Source organism: Lithobates pipiens, unplaced genomic scaffold, assembly GCF_037356315.1.
Source record: "Lithobates pipiens isolate NorthernLeopardFrog02 unplaced genomic scaffold, aLitPip1_a1.2 Scaffold_16, whole genome shotgun sequence".
Taxonomy (NCBI): domain Eukaryota; kingdom Metazoa; phylum Chordata; class Amphibia; order Anura; family Ranidae; genus Lithobates; species Lithobates pipiens.
In genome coordinates this window covers 260,179,135-260,199,637 of record NW_027507748.1, presented here as the reverse complement: position 1 = coordinate 260,199,637, position 20,503 = coordinate 260,179,135, and the positions used below count along the sequence as shown (strand labels likewise).

Genomic DNA, 20,503 nt, shown 5'->3' with positions numbered 1-20,503 from the left:
AGTGTGAAGCGTATGCGGAACCATCCAAGCCCATCCTCCCCAAACATTTTCTCAATCCTGCCACAAACTGGAATCTGGACAAGTGGGACCCAACTGCATGCACCAAAAAAGGTATTTCCCCCTCCGGTCTCATCCTAACGAGACTCCCTACTGCCTGTGCCAGGCAAACTGCACAATCCGGCAGCACATACAACCACACCTGCACCCCTTTTCCGATTTGATCGGTTTTCGATTTCCTCAATCGTAACGATAACTTATCCACAAACACCTGTACGTCTTACACCAGTAATCCTCCCACCACCGTCCTTGAAGGGCTAAGCAATTCCCCAATGCGTAATGCCCCGAAAAAAGCCAGCGAAAAAGCTGACGAAAACAGTAACACCTCATAAGATGATGAACACACAGCCTCCAACTGTTGGCAGATAGCCAACAGATTGGAAAACGTAACCGGCCGCCGCATATCAATCCGCCGATGCTCCTTCCGGTAACCCTTCATGGCCTGCTTAACCCAAAAATCCTTTGTCCAATCCACTTCCCCTCGCAGCTTAAACCAGAATGCTAAACCCGCCATCTTCTTCTCGATGGCAGAAATCGAGCTTCCTGCTTCCATGTTCCGAGAGACAAAGTACAAAACTAACAACTTCACCGTGGACTTGTCCCTCTCCACTCCAACCTCCTGAACCAACGCAGACCGTTTCTTCCATACCTTCAAATATGCTGCCGACGTGGACCCACTTACTGACCTCTGGATCCATCCCGTGGCGATTCCAACGCCAGCTCCCACATCCAGCTCGGGCAAAGGACTCCTTCCTCCTTCGCCTCCAGTGCCAGAGCCCTGAACTTGTCCCACTGGAAGCGAGATAAAGAATCAGCCAACATGTTGTCCACAGCATACAGAAAAACATTCAATTGCAAGCAACGCAACACCAATTGTCGCATCAGCCTAATGACAGGTTGGAAAGATGCTGACATGCTATTGATAATCTGCACCATCCCCATATTATCACAATTTAACCGAAGTTTCAGGTTCCGGCAGGCCTGCCCCCACAATTCCAATGCCAGTACCACTGGAAAAAGTTCCAGTAGCACCAAATTCTGAAGGAAACCTGCCGCAACCCATGACTGTGGCCAAGGTTCAGCACTCCACTGTGCCTGGAAAAATGCGCCATATCCTGTGGATCCCACGGCGTTGGTCACCAATTCCACATTGAAATTGCTCACCGGGCCCGACATCCACACTGCCCTGCAATTGTACACAGAGAGGAATTGATATCATACCTTCAGATCCTCCCTGTGGTCCCTGTTCAGCCAAATGAAATGCGCCGGAGACTTCACCCCTGCCGTAGCCGTTGACTAGGGATGAGCCGAACACCCCCCTGTTCGGTTCGCACCATAACCTGCGAACAGACCTAACCTTTGTGTGAAATTTAGAACCCTATTAAAGTCTATGGGACTCGAACGTTCACAATCTAAAGTGCTAATTTTAAAGGCTAAAATGCAAGTTACTGTCCTAAAAAGTGTTTGGGGATCTGGGTCCTGCCCCAGGGGACATGGATCAATGTAAAAAAAAGTTTTAAAAATTGCCGTATGGGTGACCCCGCCCCCTCTGATGTAACGGAAACCTGCGTTACATCAGAGGGGGCGGGGTCACCCATACGTCACTGGGGAACCCCTGGCTTCCCTCACCAGCATCAGAGGGGGTGGGGTCAGGTGACGGGTGGCCCCGCCCTCCTAATATAAGAAACGTCAGCGCTGGGATCCCTGCAGTGTCTCTCCAGTGGAGACAGAAGACGGATGCATGGACAGCGCTGGACTAAGAGATCCCCCGTCACTGGATATGATCATCCATCGCTGGACCCCGGAGATCCGTCGCTGGATAGCAAGAGTGGATTAGCACCGCTGGAATCTTTTTTTTAAATTTTTTTTATTTTTAATAAAGGAATTTTTCAAAAGTGTGTTTGTCTTATTTAACCATTTTTACACTTTCTTTGTGAAATGGTAGGGGTACTTTTGTACCCCCTTACGATTTCAAACAGGGGGGGGCCGGGAACTGGGGGTCCCCTTGTTAAAGAGGGCTTCCAAATTCTGATAAGCCCCCCGCCCACAGACCCCCATAACCACCGGCCAGGGTTGTGGGGATAAGGCCCTTGTCCCCATCAACATGGGGACATGGTGCTTTGAGGGGTCTGTGACCCCCAAAGCATCCTACCAATGTTGAGGGCATGTGGCCTGGTACGGATCAGGAGGGAGGAGGGGCGCTCTCTCGTCCCCCCCTCTTTTCCTGCGGCCTGCCAGGTTGCGTGCTCGGATAAAGGGTCTGGTATGGATATTTAGGGGGACCCCCACGTCATTTTTTTTTAAATTTGACACGGGGTTCCCCTTAATATCCATATCAGACCTGAAGGGCCTGGTAATTGAATTTAGGGGAACCCCCCTTTATATATTTTTTTTATTTTTTTTATCAATGAATGAATGAATTGTCGGCTAATACAGAGAACACTCATTGAGTGTTCTCTGTATTACGGGAGCCGACAATATAGCCGCAAGTGATTTTAAAAGATTTTTTTTCCTGCACAAATTACACTTTGTGCAGGGACAGTTCTAAGCACGGGAAACATGCGCCCCTTCACAGGCATACTATAGACACCCCCCAGGTACCACATTTAAAGGAATATTACACTTTTATTGTTTCACTTTAATCATTATTAAAATCACTGCTCCTGAAAAAACGGACGTTTTTAAAACTTTTTTTTGCATTGATCCATGTCCCCTGGGGCAGGACCCAGGTCCCCAAACACTTTGTAGGACAGTAACCTGCATATTACCCTTTAAAATTAGCACTTTATATTTCTCCCATAGACTTGTATAGGGTGTTCCGGCTTTTCGAATTTGCCGCGAACAGCCCAAATTGTTCACTGTTCGCTGAACAGGCGAACAGGCAATGTTCGAGTCGAACATGAGTTCGACTCGAACTCGAAGCTCATCCCTACCGTTGACATGCGTCGACAGAAAATCCTACCCATGGGAATGATCCAGCATCGGAAGTTAAGTCTTCCCAACAATGATTGCAACATACGTAACTGAACATTTTTTAAACCATGAATTTCCCTAATTTATTTTTGTAAAGCCCTTAACTTTTCCTCCGGTAATCGACACTCCATAGCCATAGAGTCTATCACGATCCCGAGGAAGCTCAACTCTGTCCGAGGGCCCTCCGTTTTATCCGTCACCAAGGGCACTCCAAACCTCTTCGCCATGTGCTGCAACTTGGAAAGCAAAAGCGCGCACACATTCGAAGAAGGAGGGCCCACACAAAGAAAATCATCCAGGTAATGGATGACCGACTCCACACCTGCAACGTCCCTAACAACCCACTCTAAAAAGGAACTGAACGCCTCAAACATCGCGCAGGAAATGGAACAACCCATGGGCAAACACTTGTCCACGTAAAATTGTTCCTGCCAGCAACAACCCAGTAAACGGAAACTCTCAGGGTGAACGGGAAGAAGCATGAATGCCGACTCTATATCAGATTTCGCCATTAATGCCTCCTGGCCGTAATGCCGAACCCACCTGACAGCCACGTAAAAAGGCGTGTACGACACCGTACAGGCCTGGGGGTCAATGAAATCATTCACCAAATCCCCTTTTGGGAAGGACAAGTGGTGTATCAACCAAAATTTTTTTGGCTCCTTCTTAGGAACCACCCCCAAATGGGCTACCACTAAATCCGCTAGCGGTTTTTCTGCAAATGGCCCAGCCATGCGTCCCAAGGCCACCTCCTTGGACAGTTTGTCTGACACCACGTTGAGTGCAGTTTTTACATTTCTCGTCAGCGGGGGTACGACCTGCAACCCACAGGGAATTTTAAAACCCTGTTTAAAGCCTGACAGGAGCATCCCCGCCACCGCCACAAACCCGGGTACCTACTTAGGAAAGCCTGCATCATTTCCCACATCACCGGCATCGTCCCTCTTGTGAGTAGGCTCTCTGACATGCTTACCCTTCTTGAAGCATCCCAAGCACTCATGCTTAAATTTACATGTTCCCCCGAATTTGCATGAGCCCTCGTTAAACTGCCAGCACACGCCCCATTTCTTTTATGGCCGGCAGTCGCAAGGAGTGGCAACCCCCGGCCCCCCCTTGAAATAACTGAGGCGGGGACCTATCCAAAGCCATAAGCCTCATCCAGAGGCTAATGTCTTTATGGTCCCAACCCAGAGTGGGACGGACCGCCCTGCGTTGGCAGAACTGCTCATCGTAGCGCAACCAAGCAGATCCTCCATACACCCTATACGCCTCTCCGATGGCATCCATATAGCAAAACAACGCTGAACAATGTTCGGGGTTCTTCTCGCCTATGACGCTTGCCATAATGGCGAACGCTTGCAACCAATTAGCAAACGTCTGCGGTATCAACCGGTATCTTCTCTTCTCCTCATCTTCCTTCATCGTGTCATCTGGCTTAAGCCGATCTAAGTTAAACTTCTCAAGCGGCAACAAGGAAAAAATCTCCACGTATTCCCCCTTGACAATCTTATCTCTTGCCTCCTGTTTCAAGTGTGCTCCCACTGGTCCCTCGAAGCACACGTAGACCTCACATTTCGCCGCATCCACGATCCTCCCAATGTCAGCTCTTGCGGCCATCTCCGTGGACCCCTTGTCACCAGGACTCTCCTTTGCAGCCCCCACCCCCCCCTGTAGAAGCAGGCGACACAGCCGGAGTCGCTGGGACCACTCACTCCCCAGGGGGCACTCCCCCCGTCCCTCCGTCTGTCACATCACCTGAGACCACCTGCATTCTCTCGGGGGATTGCACTTGCCCTCCTTCGAAGTGGCCCACTAACACCCGCAGACCGTCCAGCAATTCCTGCAACTGACCCCCTTCCCATAGGACCACTCCCTGCCTGCGGTTGGTCAGAGGTTCCCAACAGTGGTGCGGGAGGTACCGCCCCCCCCCCATTAGCCGACACTGCCCCATTAAACATTGCAAAGCATCAGTAAAGGCAGTATTATCACATGACTTACCGGGCTGACAGGGCGCCTTCCCCACAGCCGCTGTGCTGACTTCCATCGATGGCACCGAATGTCCGGACTCTTCATCTTCCTCCGACACCTCTCCTTTGGATCTGCTCTCCTCCACCTGTTCGGATACTGCTGGAAGCTCCCCAGGGGATGGACTCCTGGATGCCGTGCGACTCTGTTCCACGACTCTTCCCACCGGTGGCAATCCGCTCCCCGTTAGGGCCTCTCTCCGCCCAGAGTCCTGCACGGATGGGCCGGCCCTGGCACCACTCCGCCCCTGCGACCCATAACGGCAACCGCCGGATGGCGTCCGCCTTCCCGCTGTGTATCCCGGAACTCTGCCTGCTCATCCCACCACAGCCAGTAGTCTCGTGACCCTTCTGTCCACCCCCCTCGGCTTGTGCAGAGCTGCTGGGGGAATTGCCGCTGGCAAAGGCCTGGCCGCCGTGGTCTTCTTCGCAGCCCACCCTTGTGCGGTCTTCCGTCCTGCTGATCTCCTATCCTCCCCCCTCGGCTCGTGCAGAGCTGCCAGGGTGACCGCAACCGATGCCTCCTTAACCTCCCCAGCCCCCCTCATGTCCACCTGTGACAGACCTAGCCGGGACACATGCTTTTTGAGAGGACTGAGTGTGAGCCTCTTGCCGATTGATTATGGGCCCTGGATTTTAAGGGGCACAGGGTGAATGAGAACCCCACTATAATCTGTGCTAGTCAGATTCAATGCTGTATATATGTATATATGATGTGTGTTGTCTCATGCTGTTGGGACACACACTGTCAGATGCTAATGTCATGAACTCCAGCCACTTGTATGTTGTGTAAATGAGCCTAGTCTGGCTTGTAAGGACATTCCAAACGTTGTTTGTGCTAATTAACCCGGGCCAGTGACCAACGGGCATTGCGGATGGCATTCCTTGGAGAGAGGCCCCAGGAGCAATGGGTGACTGAGTTGGACAGGCTGGTCCAGCAGGAGATAGAGCTGGACAATCATTATCGGGCTCTGCAACGGCACGCAGAGCAGGGATATTTAGGGGAGACAACAGAATGCTCTCCGGAGGGATATGACTTTGGAGGCCCTGGATTGCTGTGGGAGAGCCTTACAGATCGTTTTCTGTTTGGCAATGAAGGGGAATCTACCCTTGAGAACCTGCGAGAATATAGAGAGGCTATGCTCGGTCTTGCAGGGGTCTCAGAGCTTAAACCTGATCTGGACCATTTGTTAAGGAAGGAACAGCATCTGGAAAGGGCATACAGGAAACTGCTAGAACACGTTCAGCAGCATGCCAGAGAATCAGCAGTGGAAACTCCGGAGATTGTTGTCCCCAAACCTGAAGTTCTGACAACAGGGCAGAGTTCTGCTAACTTCTGCCCAGCACCAATAGTGGCTTCGGGCTTCTTGAGAGAAGAGGTAGTCGGCCTATCTCCCACAACACTGACAGGGACATGTGATTTTCTCCCAGCAGCATCTATGGAGTTACAACAAACTTCTCCAGCTGAGGATCTGGTAACTGAACAGAGGGTCCAAGACCTCTGTCCCACACTTTTAGCAATTCCAGAGACTGGGGATTTAATAGAAGTATCTGTAGAGGAGGAACCACCTTGCAAACCCCCAGCAGAAGTGCTGGCAACCGAACAGAGGGTCCAAGACCTCTGCCCCACACCTGCCGCAATTCGGGAGACCCAGGGTGAGGAGGTGGCAGTCTATCACGAGCTGCAGATCAGGATCCAAGGAGAGGATGCAGTCGTCACCTCACAACTGCAGCTTGATCTGGTGTCGGTGGATGGACCTGTGGTCTCCACTAACAGAACACCAGCAGAAGTGCTGGCAACCGGGCAGAGTGCTACCAACCTCTGCCCAGCACCGGCAACAAATTTGGAGATCCAGGGAGCTGGGGCAGCCAGCCTCTCTCCCCAACCGTTAGATGGAGCAGATGATGTAGGGAAGCTCCTAGGCCCAGCTGAACTGCTGGCAATGGAACAGAGCGCTGCTGGCCTCTGCCCACAACAAACAGAGGGCAGATTTCCTGTAAAGGTGGATGGGACTTCAGTCTCCACCTGTATACCCCAGGGATTCTGGACAGTAGGCCCAGATGCCCAACAGCATGGCGGACTAAGCCCAACCACCCTGTCTTCTCTCCTGCGGCTAAAGGGACTCCAGGGGGAAGGACCGGTCCACACCTCTCCCCAGCCTCGAGCATGTTCTCTGAGAGAGGCAGAGGTTGGCTGGGTGAGGAATACTTTGTTTGGGACACTTTATTTGGGGTACTGTGTGGATACCAGCTTTAGAGGACTGGATCCCCTGACTAACTTCGGAGTCAACCCGTCTGGGGTCTCCTCCTGTGTTAGTCTCCTGCCGAAAGGGGAGATGTGTGACAGACCTAGCCGGGACACAGGCTTTTTGAGAGGACTGAGTGCGAGCCTCTTGCCGATCGATTATGGGCCCTGGATTTTAAGGGGCACAGGGTGAATGAGAACCCCACTATAATCTGTACTAGTCAGATTCAATGCTGTATATATGTATATATGATGTGTGTTGTCTCATGCTGTTGGGACACACACTGTCAGATGCTAATGTCATGAACTTCAGCCACCTGTATGTTGTGTAAATGAGCCTAGTCTGGCTTGTAAGGACATTCCAAATGTTGTTTGTGCTAATTAAAGTGGTTGTATATTACTTTTTTTAACTTTTACCTACAGGAAAGCCTATAATAAGGCTTACCTGTAGGTAAAAAAAATATCTCCTAAACCTGTATTCCCCTCGGTATGCGCCGCTGACTGCAGCGGCGCATGCGCACAAGGGAATTCTCGGCTGAAAGTTCGGCAGTGGCCAGACCCGGCCGGGACGATATTGTGGCTCCGGCCACTCACAGCGCCGGAGCCGCGATACCCGGAAGAAACACTGAGGGAGCATGTCAGCTCCCTCGGCGTGGATCGGGCCAGATGTCGGGGCCTCGTTCTAAGGTAAGTATTTCATAATGAGCTAGTATGCGGTGTATACTAGCTCATTATGCCTTTTGCCTTTTGCTTTGCAGGTGGTAAAATAAATTAATTAATTAACGGGTTTACTACCGCTTTAACCCTTTGTTTATGTTTACAGTAATGTTTATTGAATTGTGAGCTAGGAGCCGAAGAGTCTTATCCCTTCAGTCAAACTAGTCTGAGTGTTGATTAGATAATTAGCTCATGCTAATTAGGTTAGGTTTTAGTCACCCCGCTGTATATATATTTTGTGTGAGATCTCAAATAAAGGTCATTCCTGATGTACTCCTAAGACTGGTGTCGTCTAGTGCTTGGGGGTTCCTATAGCCAGATCCATTGGACTTGTGTTCCAGGACTTAGGAAGCAGTATATAGACAGAAACATTCAATCGGAGTGTGGGATCAGTTCCGTCACACCACCCTTGTCCCCGCTGGATGCCTGTTCCTCTTATCGGCCCTCTGCTGCTGGGGAAATTGCATGTGTGGACTGCTCTCCTCTCCTGGCTGGGGAAGCGGCGCAATGCTGGCCCGTGGCCCCGCCCTCCGAGCTGTGTCCACGGCGTGTAGGCCTGCTCAGCATCGCTGTGGGGGAATAAAGGCCCCTCTTCGCTGGGGGGGTCAATTGCTCCCCCCTTGGGCTCCTTGTACCCCTGGATGGCCCCGCGACCGACCCCGGAGAATACTGTAATGGCGGCCACAAGATCCTGCCACACGCCACCTCCGCACCTCCTCCCACGATTCCTCCATCCTCTGCAATCACGGCCGCGACCTGGCGCTGTAGCCAGGTGGGCCCTCTATCTGCTGCCACCGCCCGGAGCCTCTCCATCAGGTCTGCCATGTTGTCTATGCTGCCCGTACAATGGGAAAACGAGGAGCAGTGAGAAAAACTGGAGCTAATGGTGTCTGAGCTTAGGGTTTCCCAGGACAACTATGTGGCGATCCCAACTTGAAAAGTGATGTACTAAGTATCCTACAGTCTCAAACTACTAATATGCTAAGGCAGCCTGTACAAGGCAGAAATGTTGATAACGATGACATTGAGAAGTGTATATAATAAGTGCAGTGTGTCAGATGGTGTTGAGCCCCTCTGTCCACATGTGTCTCCTTGGGCAGATAGAGCAGTGCTACTGACTGGATCACAGACAGGATAGTCTGGCCATAAAGGTATTAGTGTGGTGGAAAGAAATTTCTGAAATTTCTGAAGGTAATAGTGAGGTGGACAGTATTGCTGCTGTAGCAAATGGAGAGTCTGCAGAGCCTGTAGTCACAGGTGTGTAGTGTAGGCTGTTGCAGAAGTTAACCCCCTCCAGTCAGAAGAACCAGATAAGTGCACGTACATGTCAGAGGTTTTGTCCACAGCAAAACAGCCTCTTGAGCCTTAGCAAATGAGCCCCTCCATGTCGCTAAAAAGGGAAGAGTCCCTAAAATTCTGTGTTTAGATGTGCAATGTTTAGAAGCAACTGAGATGTTATGGGAAATGTTGGAATTGGTGAAAACCTTTTCGTTGTATACCTGCGTGTATTCACCACAGATGGGTGACCTGGTACTGCCTGATACCAATCAGCGGAGACAGATGTTACAGGCGACGTTACACTTACTGCAATGCTGGTTAATTGTATGGAAAGTGGTCTCACGGTTTTTGGCGACAGTGCTTCCAGCGGCTGTTTTGTGCAGAAGGTGCTTGGGAGAACTGCTAGAGAAATCAGAAATGACAGACATTTTAGAAGTCTCTTTGTCTAATGGTGTGATGGGATGGGATGTATTGTTGCTGGTGCGGTCCAAGGTGTGGTTGAGCAGTGCTTGATACATGGCACGTATACTATCTCACCTGCTAGACCTCATGTGAAGGAGGGGCCTGGAACAGACACAGCAGTAGTGGGAATTCTGTCCAGCACCTGCAAAGAGGTACAGATTAAAGTACCAGAGAACACAGAAATAGTTAAAGAAACTCGTGTACAAAAATGTTGGAAAAGGTTGCTTAGTAGAATCGTTGGAGTGTTGGACAACAGGAGGCGAAACTTTGGGAAGGCCACATAGGGAGTAACCGCTGGCCTGTATATGGTCCATCCACAGACACTGTCCTAGCAAACAATAGGACAAGAGTTCCAGGTGATGCTGACAATAAAATTATGTATGTAATTCAATGGAGGTTCAATCCTAGATGGTTTGGTTGCCAAGAGTAACCATACAGGGGTTAGTGAAACTGGAAAAACAGAGTTAGGTAAGGTTGAGTCAGGTAATGAGAGAGGTCAGTCCCTACAGTCCTGGGAAAGTAAGTCTGAGATACGGAAAAATAAATGTAGGATCCCGAGGCCAGAAGGAAGAAGGGATAGTAGAAAGATAAGTGGGAGCTCACGGTTCAGGAAGAAGTGCTTGTGGAAGCACACTCAGAAAAAGATGTGGGTGGAGTGCCCCTTTAGAAAGGACAGGTTAGGATTCCTGTCGCTGATAGTTGGCACAGAGGTGCCAAGATGAAGTGCTTTTGGAAACGTAACCAGAAAAAGAGTTGGGCATACGCAGCTAATGGCTGGCACAGAGGTGTCCCATCCATAGTGACGGGTTTATGTGTTCTTCCCTCCAGTTCTAAACAAGGGGGGTATGTAGCAGGGTGACTCTGTGCTATTGTACAAAATGGTGGTTTAGGCCAGGTTTTGGGAAAAGCAAGCACACTGACTGCCCAGGTGCCGCTGACTTCATAATAGAGCCAGAGCTCAAGCTCAGATCAGCCTTGTGAGATGCTGCTGTGCATCGAGGTCAAGTTGGTACAAGGGAAGGCCCAAGCCTGAGAGGAAGTTCATGTGGGACGGGAACAGCCAGGAGGCTGTAGAGAGTCCAGAAGGAACAAGCACAGCTAAGGAGCTGCTAGGAAAGACGCTAAAGTCCAACGTCTGTGCATACCACTAGAATGTGTTTGATGGTCAGGAAGACCAAAAGATGTTTGGTCAGGAAGACCCTGCAGAGGTACCTGGAGCAGCAAAGTTGCCACAAGAATGCCAGGAGGCTGAATGTTATGTCTTAGCAGTAAAGATGAGAACCCCCTGCGTGGGAAGAGCTATCTGTATGAACTTTGATTTGCTTTTAAATAAAAGTAGGCTGACATGGCCTTACAATACAGTTTTGGACTGGTGCAACTCATTGTAAATGCACCTATCGCTTGAGTTTAATCTTACAATAGTTACATTGGTCCAGGATGTACCAATTTAACTATGTAAAAATATACCATGCCTGAGGATTTTTAAAAAATGGAAAAATTACTATTTTACACAAATGCAATTTTTGTTAAACATGCAAATACTATCATGCAAATAATAAACACAGATAAAAATGATTGTACTAACCCTAGGCCCTATCACGCCTTCCCAGACCACATCAAACTCCCTGATGGATCCCCCACTTTCTGCCCCCAGACAATGACCCAGGTGTTTGGCGACTTCTATAACAAACTCTATAATTGCCTAACCCCCGCACAACATCCTACATTTGATGGGGCTGCTTTTGAGGAGTTCATGTCGGGCCTGAAGCTCCCCCAGTTGTCAGATTCAGATCTGCAGATACTAAACGCGCCCATTACAGAGGATGAAGTGGACAACACCATTAAGGCTCTCCCTTCCCACAAAGCACCAGGTCCGGATGGCCTCCCATACTCCTACTACAAACACTTCCTCCCCATCCTGTCGCCTCATCTAGTGACCCTGTATAACTCGCTACTTCTAGGTAAGTCCCCTCACCAACATTTTCTCCACTCCTTCATCACGGTTATACCTAAACAGGACAAGGACCTGACCCTACCAGACAACTACAGGCCTATAGCCCTTTTAAATTCAGACTACAAATTATTTACAAAAATCCTCGCCAACCGTTTATCCCAATTCCTGACGAAGCTCATAGACAGAGACCAGGTGGGCTTCGTTCCTACCAGACATGCGGGTGACAACACCCGGCGAACTATAGACCTAATTGACATGCTGAACAAGGTTCGTCGACCCCGCCCTGATTCTCAGTCTGGATGCCCAAAAGGCATTTGACAGGTTAAGCTGGCCCTACATGTTCGCAACCCTCACTAGATTTGGCTTAAGGGGACCCTTTCTCTCGGCACTACAATCCCTATACTCCAATCCCTCTTCCCAGGTCCGATTAGCGTCCTTCACCTCCCATTCATTCCCTTTGACAAACGGGACTAGACAGGGTTGCCCTCTCTCCCTGCTCCTCTTTATTCTCTGCCTGGAACCTCTGGCAGAGGCTATTAGATCTCACCCTGATATCAAGGGGGTACCCATGCGGCAAAGGGAGTATAAATTATCCTTATTTGCGGATGACGTCCTCCTTACCCTGACCAGTCCTCACACTTCCCTCCCTTCCCTGCACGCCCTACTCACTCAATTTAGTTCTCTATCAGGCTACAAGGTCAACACGGCAAAGACGGAGGCCCTCCCCCTCCATGTTCCTCCAGAGGAACTTCTGCGTCTGCAAAATACATTCCCCTACCTATGGTGCACATCGTCCCTCAAATATCTTGGGGTTCAGCTAACGATATCCTACTCCTCCCTTTACCCGACCAATTACATCCCTTTGTTTAAGTCTATCAACAGTATGTTATCTCGATGGACCTCCCTTCCTCTGTCCTGGATAGGTCGAATTAATGTGCTAAAAATGTCCATCATGCCAAAACTGTTATATTATTTTGAAACCTTGCCTGTACCCATCCCGATGTCACAGATTAAGTTACTTAAGCACTGGTTCTTGAAATTTATTTAGAATGGCAGGGCCAATAGAGTGGCTGGTTCGGTGGTTTTTTCCCCCAAGGATCAGGGGGGCATGGGTGCCCCGGATGTCTACAAATACTATCTGGCCTCTCATCTGTGCCCGATAGTGTCTTGGTCTTGCCTGAGACCTCCGAATCGCTGGACGGAGATTGAGATGGGTTTCCTATATCCGACCCATCCCTGCTCCTTGGCGTGGCCGCCGGGGACAATGGGGGACCCCAGGCTTCTGGATCTCTGCCTGGGTCCCATGTTGTTCACACTCAGACTGTGGCGTTCCTGCTCTTCCAAATTTGCATTGTCATCACCCTGCCCCCCCCTCTCTAATGTGCTGTTTAATCCCTTAGTTCCTGACAGTCTTTCGCATTTTCGTATGTTTCCCTGGGCTAAAGAGGGACTGTTCCAACTCCGCCACTTCGTTCACCCTGTCACGCGTAAACTTAAGCCCTTTTCGGCCCTCCAAACTGACAGTCAACTCCCGAACCACATGCGGTATTCGTACCTCCAGATAACTCACTACTTTTCTTCTCTTTCCCCCTCTCTCTCCCTCACCACACCGACGCTGCTCTGCTCCCAGGGCCCCTACCAAGCAAAGCTTATCTCTAGTATTTACCGTATACTTCAGCAGAGGTCCTCTTTCACCGCCCTATCCCACTTCAACATGGACAAATGGTCGCAGCTCCTTCATCAACAAATCACTCTCTCACAATGGTCCAGAATTTGGGCCTCCGCCTCTACAATTTCCAGATGCGTTGCACAGAGAGAGACAGCATATAAAGTCCTACTGTTCTGGTATAGGACCCCCGAGGTTATTCATTGATATGACCCCTCTCTTTCTCCCATGTGCTGGAGGTGTGGAAATGCCAAGGGAACACATTATCTTATTTTCTGGCAATGTGCTCTAATTGCTCCTTTCTGGTCCATGGTATCTCACATGCTCCAGCAGATTTTTGACACCTCCATTCCATTGGACCCTGTCCACCTTCTCCTAGGCCTTCCCTTTCCGGGGTTGGGGAAGGCAGCTAATAAATTAGCCTCCTATGTTCTGCTTGCTGCTAAAAGAGCTATTCCCTCTAATTGGTTATCTACTCAGCCCCCAACCCAGACTCAGCTGATACGAACCATCAAGGACATACGCAGAATGGAACATCTGACGGCTATGGTGGAGGATGGGACTGACCGGTTTGGCGTGATTTGGGCCCCCTGGAACGCCTCGACCTTTGGGCTCCCGCAGGTGCCCTCAGTACCCCTAGCCACCCAGTCATTAGCTATCCCCTAGTGTTCCCTATCCTTCTCGATCCCCAGTGTTTGGTATCATGACGGTACTTTAAGTCTTTTTTGCTGACCCAACAGCCACTCGAAGCTTACCTTATCTCTTGAGGAAATTTATAGTGGTAGGAAGCCCTCTTCTGTCAGATTTTAGTCATGTTATTGAAGCACCAGTTCAAGACCCCAACCTCTGCATTACGAAATATACGATGACTCTCAGTCTTTCTTTTTATTTTAATATTGTTTTACGTACTACTTTTCTGTTTTTTTTTTGTTTTTGTTTTTTTCCTTTATGTGCTTTGTTTCGCTTTGTTTTCTTTTATTCATTTATTTTTATTTTTTTGACTGCTACTGTATACCTGTAGTCACCATGAGGTTCTATCAGTCTCTCCAATACGGTATGCTCCAGACATTCCTTGTCTATTGTCAGTTCTGTATGTCTTTATACTCTGTAAAATTTCTCTCAATAAAAATTACAATAAAAAAAAAAAAAAAATTATTGTACTGGCATACCCCAGTTTTAAGTACACGATGGGGTTTATTTACTAAAGCTGGAAAGTGCAAAATCAGGCTCACTTCTGCATAGAAACCAATGCGCTTCTAACCCCAGCTTGTTCAATTAAGCTTTGGTAATAAAACCTGCAAGCTCATTGGTTTCTATGCAGAAGTGAGCCTGATTTTGCACGTTCCAGCTTTAGTAAATAAACCCCATTGTGTACTTAAAAGTGGGGTATGCCTGTACTTTGTAAATTAACACTATTTCAGAATTACCTGAAAACAATTGTTTGTATTTAAAAACCAACAGATGTAGCACAGCTATAGCAATTTCCAAAATGGACCTAGAGTTCACACTTATAAACGAGAATCCCCTTTCAACTTCTACATGGAGCATACAGTTATGTGTATTAATTCAAGTACATCCTATTTAGGATCTGTATTCAAGTTAAGCTTCATTGTTGGCCACGTTAAAGTATTTTATAGATCACACTAACCGCTTTACTTGAGTCACTGTAGTCAATACCAAGAGTGGACATTGCACGTATTATGGCTAGGATTGACTGAAGCACATTGCCATAGATGATTGCTTTGAACTCCAAACATTCTTCCTCTGTGTACCCATCTTGATGGATAATCCTTACAAAACAAAAAGAACATAGAAAAAAAAAGTATGAATACCTTAAAAACAATGATTTTTACTTCACTTTACAATGGTGCAATGTAGTTACATTTGAGTATACTTACTTCATCTGCTTGACAATTGTACTCTTTCCAGACTCCCCAGCACCTGCAAAAAGACCAATAACTGGTGTTATTATTTCACATGCTAGCAATGCTGTTTATAACCCTTTAGAGAGGCAGAAGTTCCATCTTCCTAGAATAAGCCATCAGTGGTTGTATAAAAAAAAACACAAGTTTTTGGGCTTCTATGGGCATTACCGAAAAGCCAATTAAATTATATGAATTATACGCATCAACTGTTTAACTCAAGCAAAAATCAATAAAAGTTGTTATTGAAAAAATAAATAAATTGTATGCATCTAGAGCAGGGTTTCTTATACTGGGGTCCATGGACTCCTAAGTGGTCTATGGATGGATCTATGCATCACAACTACCCTTTACCATGCTGTGTCCAATCACAGCTGGTCACATGTAAACAGCTTTGCAGGTTATCAGTATTCCTTGCCTCACTTGCTGTCCATGTGTGAGCAAAGGAAAGCCAAGTCTGACATGGCACAGTAAGTATATTGTTTACACCGATATTCAGTGCAGTCCCATCAGTGTTGGTTTTCAGTGCTGCCTATCAATGCTGCCTATTAGGCTGGATTCACACCTCTGCATTTTTAATGCTTTTTGCATTTTGCAGATTTGTACTACAGTCCATTTACCATGGTTTCCTATGGAACACGTTCTGTTTTGCAAATCTGCAAAATGCAAAAAGCACTAAAAATGCCATAGGTGTGAATCCAGCCTTAGTGCCAGTCAGTGCAGCCTCATCAGCGCACATCAGTGAAGAAGAAAAATGACTTATTTGCAAATTTTTAATAGAAAAAAGTTTTCATTTGTTTAGCAAAAAATAAAAAAAACAATTGGTAAATAAACAAAAAGGTATGACAAAAATCTATTTGTGTGAAAAATAGTGATAGAAATTTCATATGGGTACAGTGTTGCTTGGCCCCGCTATTGTCATTCAAAAGGTGACAGTACTGAAATCTGAAAACTGGCCTGGGCAGGAAAGGGGTGAAAGTGCCCAGTACTGAAGTCGTTAAAAAAATGCACCCTGCCACTACTTAAAGTGCCAGCCACTAAGTGTTTCTTGGCTCATTGTTGGCCCATGTTAACCATTTAAATTTATACCATCGTTCTCTGCACAACCGCCATCGTATGCCACTCCATAATAGCAAGTGTTAATTTTAATTTTCTAGTAGTAGTAGATTTGAGCAGAATTGTTTTGTTGAATTTTCACAAGATGATTGTATTTAATTTTTTGTAATGAGTGGCCATTACTTTTGATATAGAGCTTTAGTAAGACCTCATTTAGACCCCTTTCACACTGGGGCGTTTTTTAGGCGTTTTTTAGGCGCTTTAGCGTTAAAAAAAGCGTCTGTCAATTGCTTGAAAGAAGCCTCATCTGCAATCCCAATGTGAAAGCCTGAGTGCTTTAACACTGAGATCCCTTTCACACTGTGGCATTTTTCAGGCGCTTTAGCTTTAAAAAAAGCGCCTGAAACAAGCCGCAACTGCAATCCCAATGTAAAAGCCTGAGTGCTTTCACACTGAGGCGCTGCGCTGGCAGGGCGTCAAAAAAAGTCCTGCAAGCAGCTTCTTTGTAGCGCTTTCGGAGCAGCGAATACACCGCTCCTAAAGCGCCCCTTCCAATTGAAATCAGTGGGAAGCGCCTGAAAAATGCCTGAAAAGCGCTTTTGGCAGCATCGCTTTGTGAGTGCTTTTAAGTTTTTATTTGGCCACTAGCAGGGGTTAACAGCGCCCCATTAGTACTCGAAAAACGCTGGTAAAGCGCTGCTAGTTTAAGCGCCGTTTTACGAGCGTTTTTAAGGCGCTGACATTGTGATAGGGCTCTTAAAGCATTTGGGCTTTCACATTGGGATTGCAGATGAGGCTTCTTTCAAGCGCTTTAACGCTAAAGCACCTGAAAAACACCTGAAAAATGCCCCAGTGTGAAAGGGGTCTTAGAATCTTGTATCCAGTTCTAGAGACCTCTCTTACAAAAAGATATTGATAAGAGTTCACAGATGGGTAACAAAAAGGGTGAAAGGTCTGGGGGATAAAACATATCGAGAGCGACTTCAGGAATACAATATGTACAGTCTGGAGGAAAATAAGGGAAAGGGGGAGACGTGATTGAAACCTTTCAATACATCAAGTGGGTGAATACGTTTCGGGAGGGGAGTTTTTTTTTTTATATGAAACAAAAATCAAGAACATGAGGACAGTAAACGGTTTCCAAGAAGAGGAGGTTTGGGGCCATTCTGTGCAATTCCATTGCTAAGGGCAGGTAAGTTTAAACCTGTTTGTTTTTTGTTTTTTTAAAAAGCATTGACTTTAAGATTGTTTACTTTTATCAAACATTGTTTAAGTCATATCTATGAGGCAATCAAATTTTAATAAAATAAAGTACATATATTCATTGCATACAAAGTTATGTTTATGTGAATATTTCTGGGGAGAGGGTCCATAGCTTTCATCAGATTCTTAACCACTTCCTGACCGGCTCCAGTACATATACGGTGGCAGGATGGATTTCTTGTGAGTGCTGACTGATTCTGCAGCTGTCTTTTATCAGTGTAGGGACTGAGGGACAGTCTGCAAATCACTAGCTACTAGGTCCACAAAGGTCCTTTTAAGGACTGGTATAGGTGTACAGTATATAGGGTTGTACACGTATAATATACTTTCTTTCAAATATCCAAAGTATATTATGGTGCACTGCTGTGCTGCTGAGTGCTGCCCGATTCTGCAGCTTTTATCAGTGTAGGGACTGAGGGACAGTTTGGTGTTCTGAGCAGGGACAGTCTGCAAATCACTAGCTACTAGGTCCACAAAGGTCCTTTTAAGGACTGGTATAGGTTTACAGTATATAGGGTTGTACACGTATAATATACTTTCTTTCAAATATACAAAGTATATTATACTTGACTGCTGACCGATTCTGCAGCTGTCTTTTATCAGTGTAGGGACTGAGGGACAGTTTGGTGTTCTGAGCAGGGACAGTCTGCAAATCACTTGCTACTAGGTCCACAAAGGTCCTTTTATAGGTGTACAGTATACAGGGTTGTACACGTATACTTTCTTTCAAATATAGAAAGCATATTATAGTGCACTGCAAGCAGTGCTGCTGACCGATTCTGCAGCTGTCGTTTCTCAGTGTAGGGAGGGACAGTTTGGTTTTTGGAGCCGGGACAGTCTGCAATTCACTAGCTACAAGCTAGCTACTATTAGGTCCACAAAGGTCCTTTTAAGGACTGGTATAGGTGTACTATTTGGTGTGCAGTATATAGTGGTGTAATATACGTATAAAATACTTGCACATATAGAAAGCATAGTATAGTGCATTTCCACTGTGCAGCATTGTGACTGCTGAGTGGCTCAGCAGCGATACTACAAAGAGTGACAAACGCAAATCAAAAAAGTATTATAACTGGTGTGATAGACCAGTGGCCCCCAAAAACGACAGATTGAAGCGCGGGGTGTTATATACCTTCTTCCACATACATACTGCACTTCTCTAGACACTTTTGTCACAGGGTCATTTAAAAAATGACAGGCAGAGGAAGAGGCAGGCCCTTCCGCAGGGGTGGTAGGGATAGGGCAGGAGCAACAGACTTGAGCCAAAGTGGAAAATTGCAGAAGGCGCGTGCGATTACGTCAAAGGACGCACCAGACTTGGTTGAGTGGCTCACTCAGCCTTACTCTTCTGCACCCTCTTCATCCTCTCGATCTGCACCCTCTTATTCACTCTCTGCTGTGTGCACCCCCAAAGACACTACCACCAACACCACCACCACAATATACCTTCCGCTTGCGTCACAGGAATTATTTTCCGATCCATTGCCGATGCGCAGCCACTCTTGGCATTGGATCAGGAAGAGGAGGTAGCAACAACCGCCACTCAGCATCTGACAACGGTACCCAGATCAGCCCAAGGAGGAGGTTGGTCCCCGGTGTTGCTACCTACTCCGAGATCTCTAATTAGAGCAGTGGGGAAGGTGACGTTGATGATGACGTGTCTAGTGATGTCACGTGGGTGCCCACAAGAGAGGAAGAGGAGGGGAGTTCAGAGGAAGATATGGACCAGCAGATAGGGAGGAGAAGCAGGCAGAACTTAGATTGCACAGGAGGGACAAAGCAGACTGCTAATGTATCAGGAGCGAGGCATCAACCAAGTAACCAGGTTGAGCGGTGTCATATTTTTGGGTCCCGCAGTGAGTTGCTGGTATCAGTGCTGCTGTCAGTGCTCTCCATCTCGGTGCTGGTGTCAGTGCTCTCTCTCTATCTCGATACTGGTGTCAGCGCTCTCTATCACGGTGCTGGTGTGGTGTCAGTGCTCTCTATCTCAGTGCTGGTGTGGTGTCAGTGCTCTCTATCTTGGTGCTGGAGTGGTCTCAGTGTTCTCTATCACGATGCTGGTGTGGTGTCAGTGCCCTCTATCTCGGTGCTGGTGTGGTCTCAGTGCTCTCTATCACGGTGCTGGTGTCAGTGCTCTCTATCACGGTGCTGGTGTGGTGTCAGTGCTCTCTATCTCGGTGCTGGTGTGGTCTCAGTGCTCTCTATCACGGTGCTAGTGTCAGTGCTCTCTATCACGGTGCTGGTGTGGTGTCAGTGCTCTCTATCTTGGTGCTGGTGTGGTGTCAGTGCTCTCTATCTTGGTGCTGGTGTGGGCTCAGTGCCCTCTATCTTGGTGCTGTTGTGGTCTCAGTGCTCTCTATCACGGTGCTGTTGTCAGTGCTCTCCATCACGGTGCTGGTGTCAGTGCTCTTTCTCTATCTCGGTGCTGGTGTCAGTGGTAGTGTTCTCTCTCTATCTTGGTGCAGGTGTGGTGTCAGTGCTCTCTATCACGATGCTGGCGTGGTGTCAGTGCTCTCTATCTCGGTGCTGGTGTCAGTGCTCTCTATCACGTTACTGGTGTGGTGTCAGTGCTCTCTATCATGGTGCTGGTGTCAGTGCTCTTTCTCTATCTCGGTGCTGGTGTCAGTGGTAGTGCTGTGTCTCTATCTCGGTGCTGGTTTGGTGTCAGTTGTCTCTATCTCGGTGCGGGTGTGGTGTCAGTGCTCTCTATCTCGGTGCTGGTGTCAGTGCTCTCTATCATGGTGCTGGTGTGGTGTCAGTGTTCTCTATCACGGTGCTGGTGTCCGTGCTCTCTATCACGGTGCTGGTGTCAGTGCTCTCTATCACGGTGCTGGTGTCAGTGCTCTCTATCACTGTGCTGGTGTCAGTGCTCTCTATCACGGTGCT

General features: G+C 47.8%; 1 protein-coding gene across 2 annotated transcripts in view; it reads right to left on the bottom strand.

Moving 5' to 3' along the window:
• The window catches only part of GNAT2 (G protein subunit alpha transducin 2), a 128,580-nt gene that overhangs the window by 66,911 nt on the left and 41,166 nt on the right, over nt 1-20,503 (bottom strand). For both annotated transcript variants that reach the window (XM_077481338.1, XM_077481339.1), the window contains exons 2-3: nt 15,275-15,317; nt 15,025-15,166 (exon numbers count right to left, since the gene is read on the bottom strand). In XM_077481338.1, coding sequence (XP_077337464.1) covers nt 15,025-15,166; nt 15,275-15,317 — 185 coding nt within the window. The remainder of the gene's footprint in view (nt 1-15,024; nt 15,167-15,274; nt 15,318-20,503) is intronic.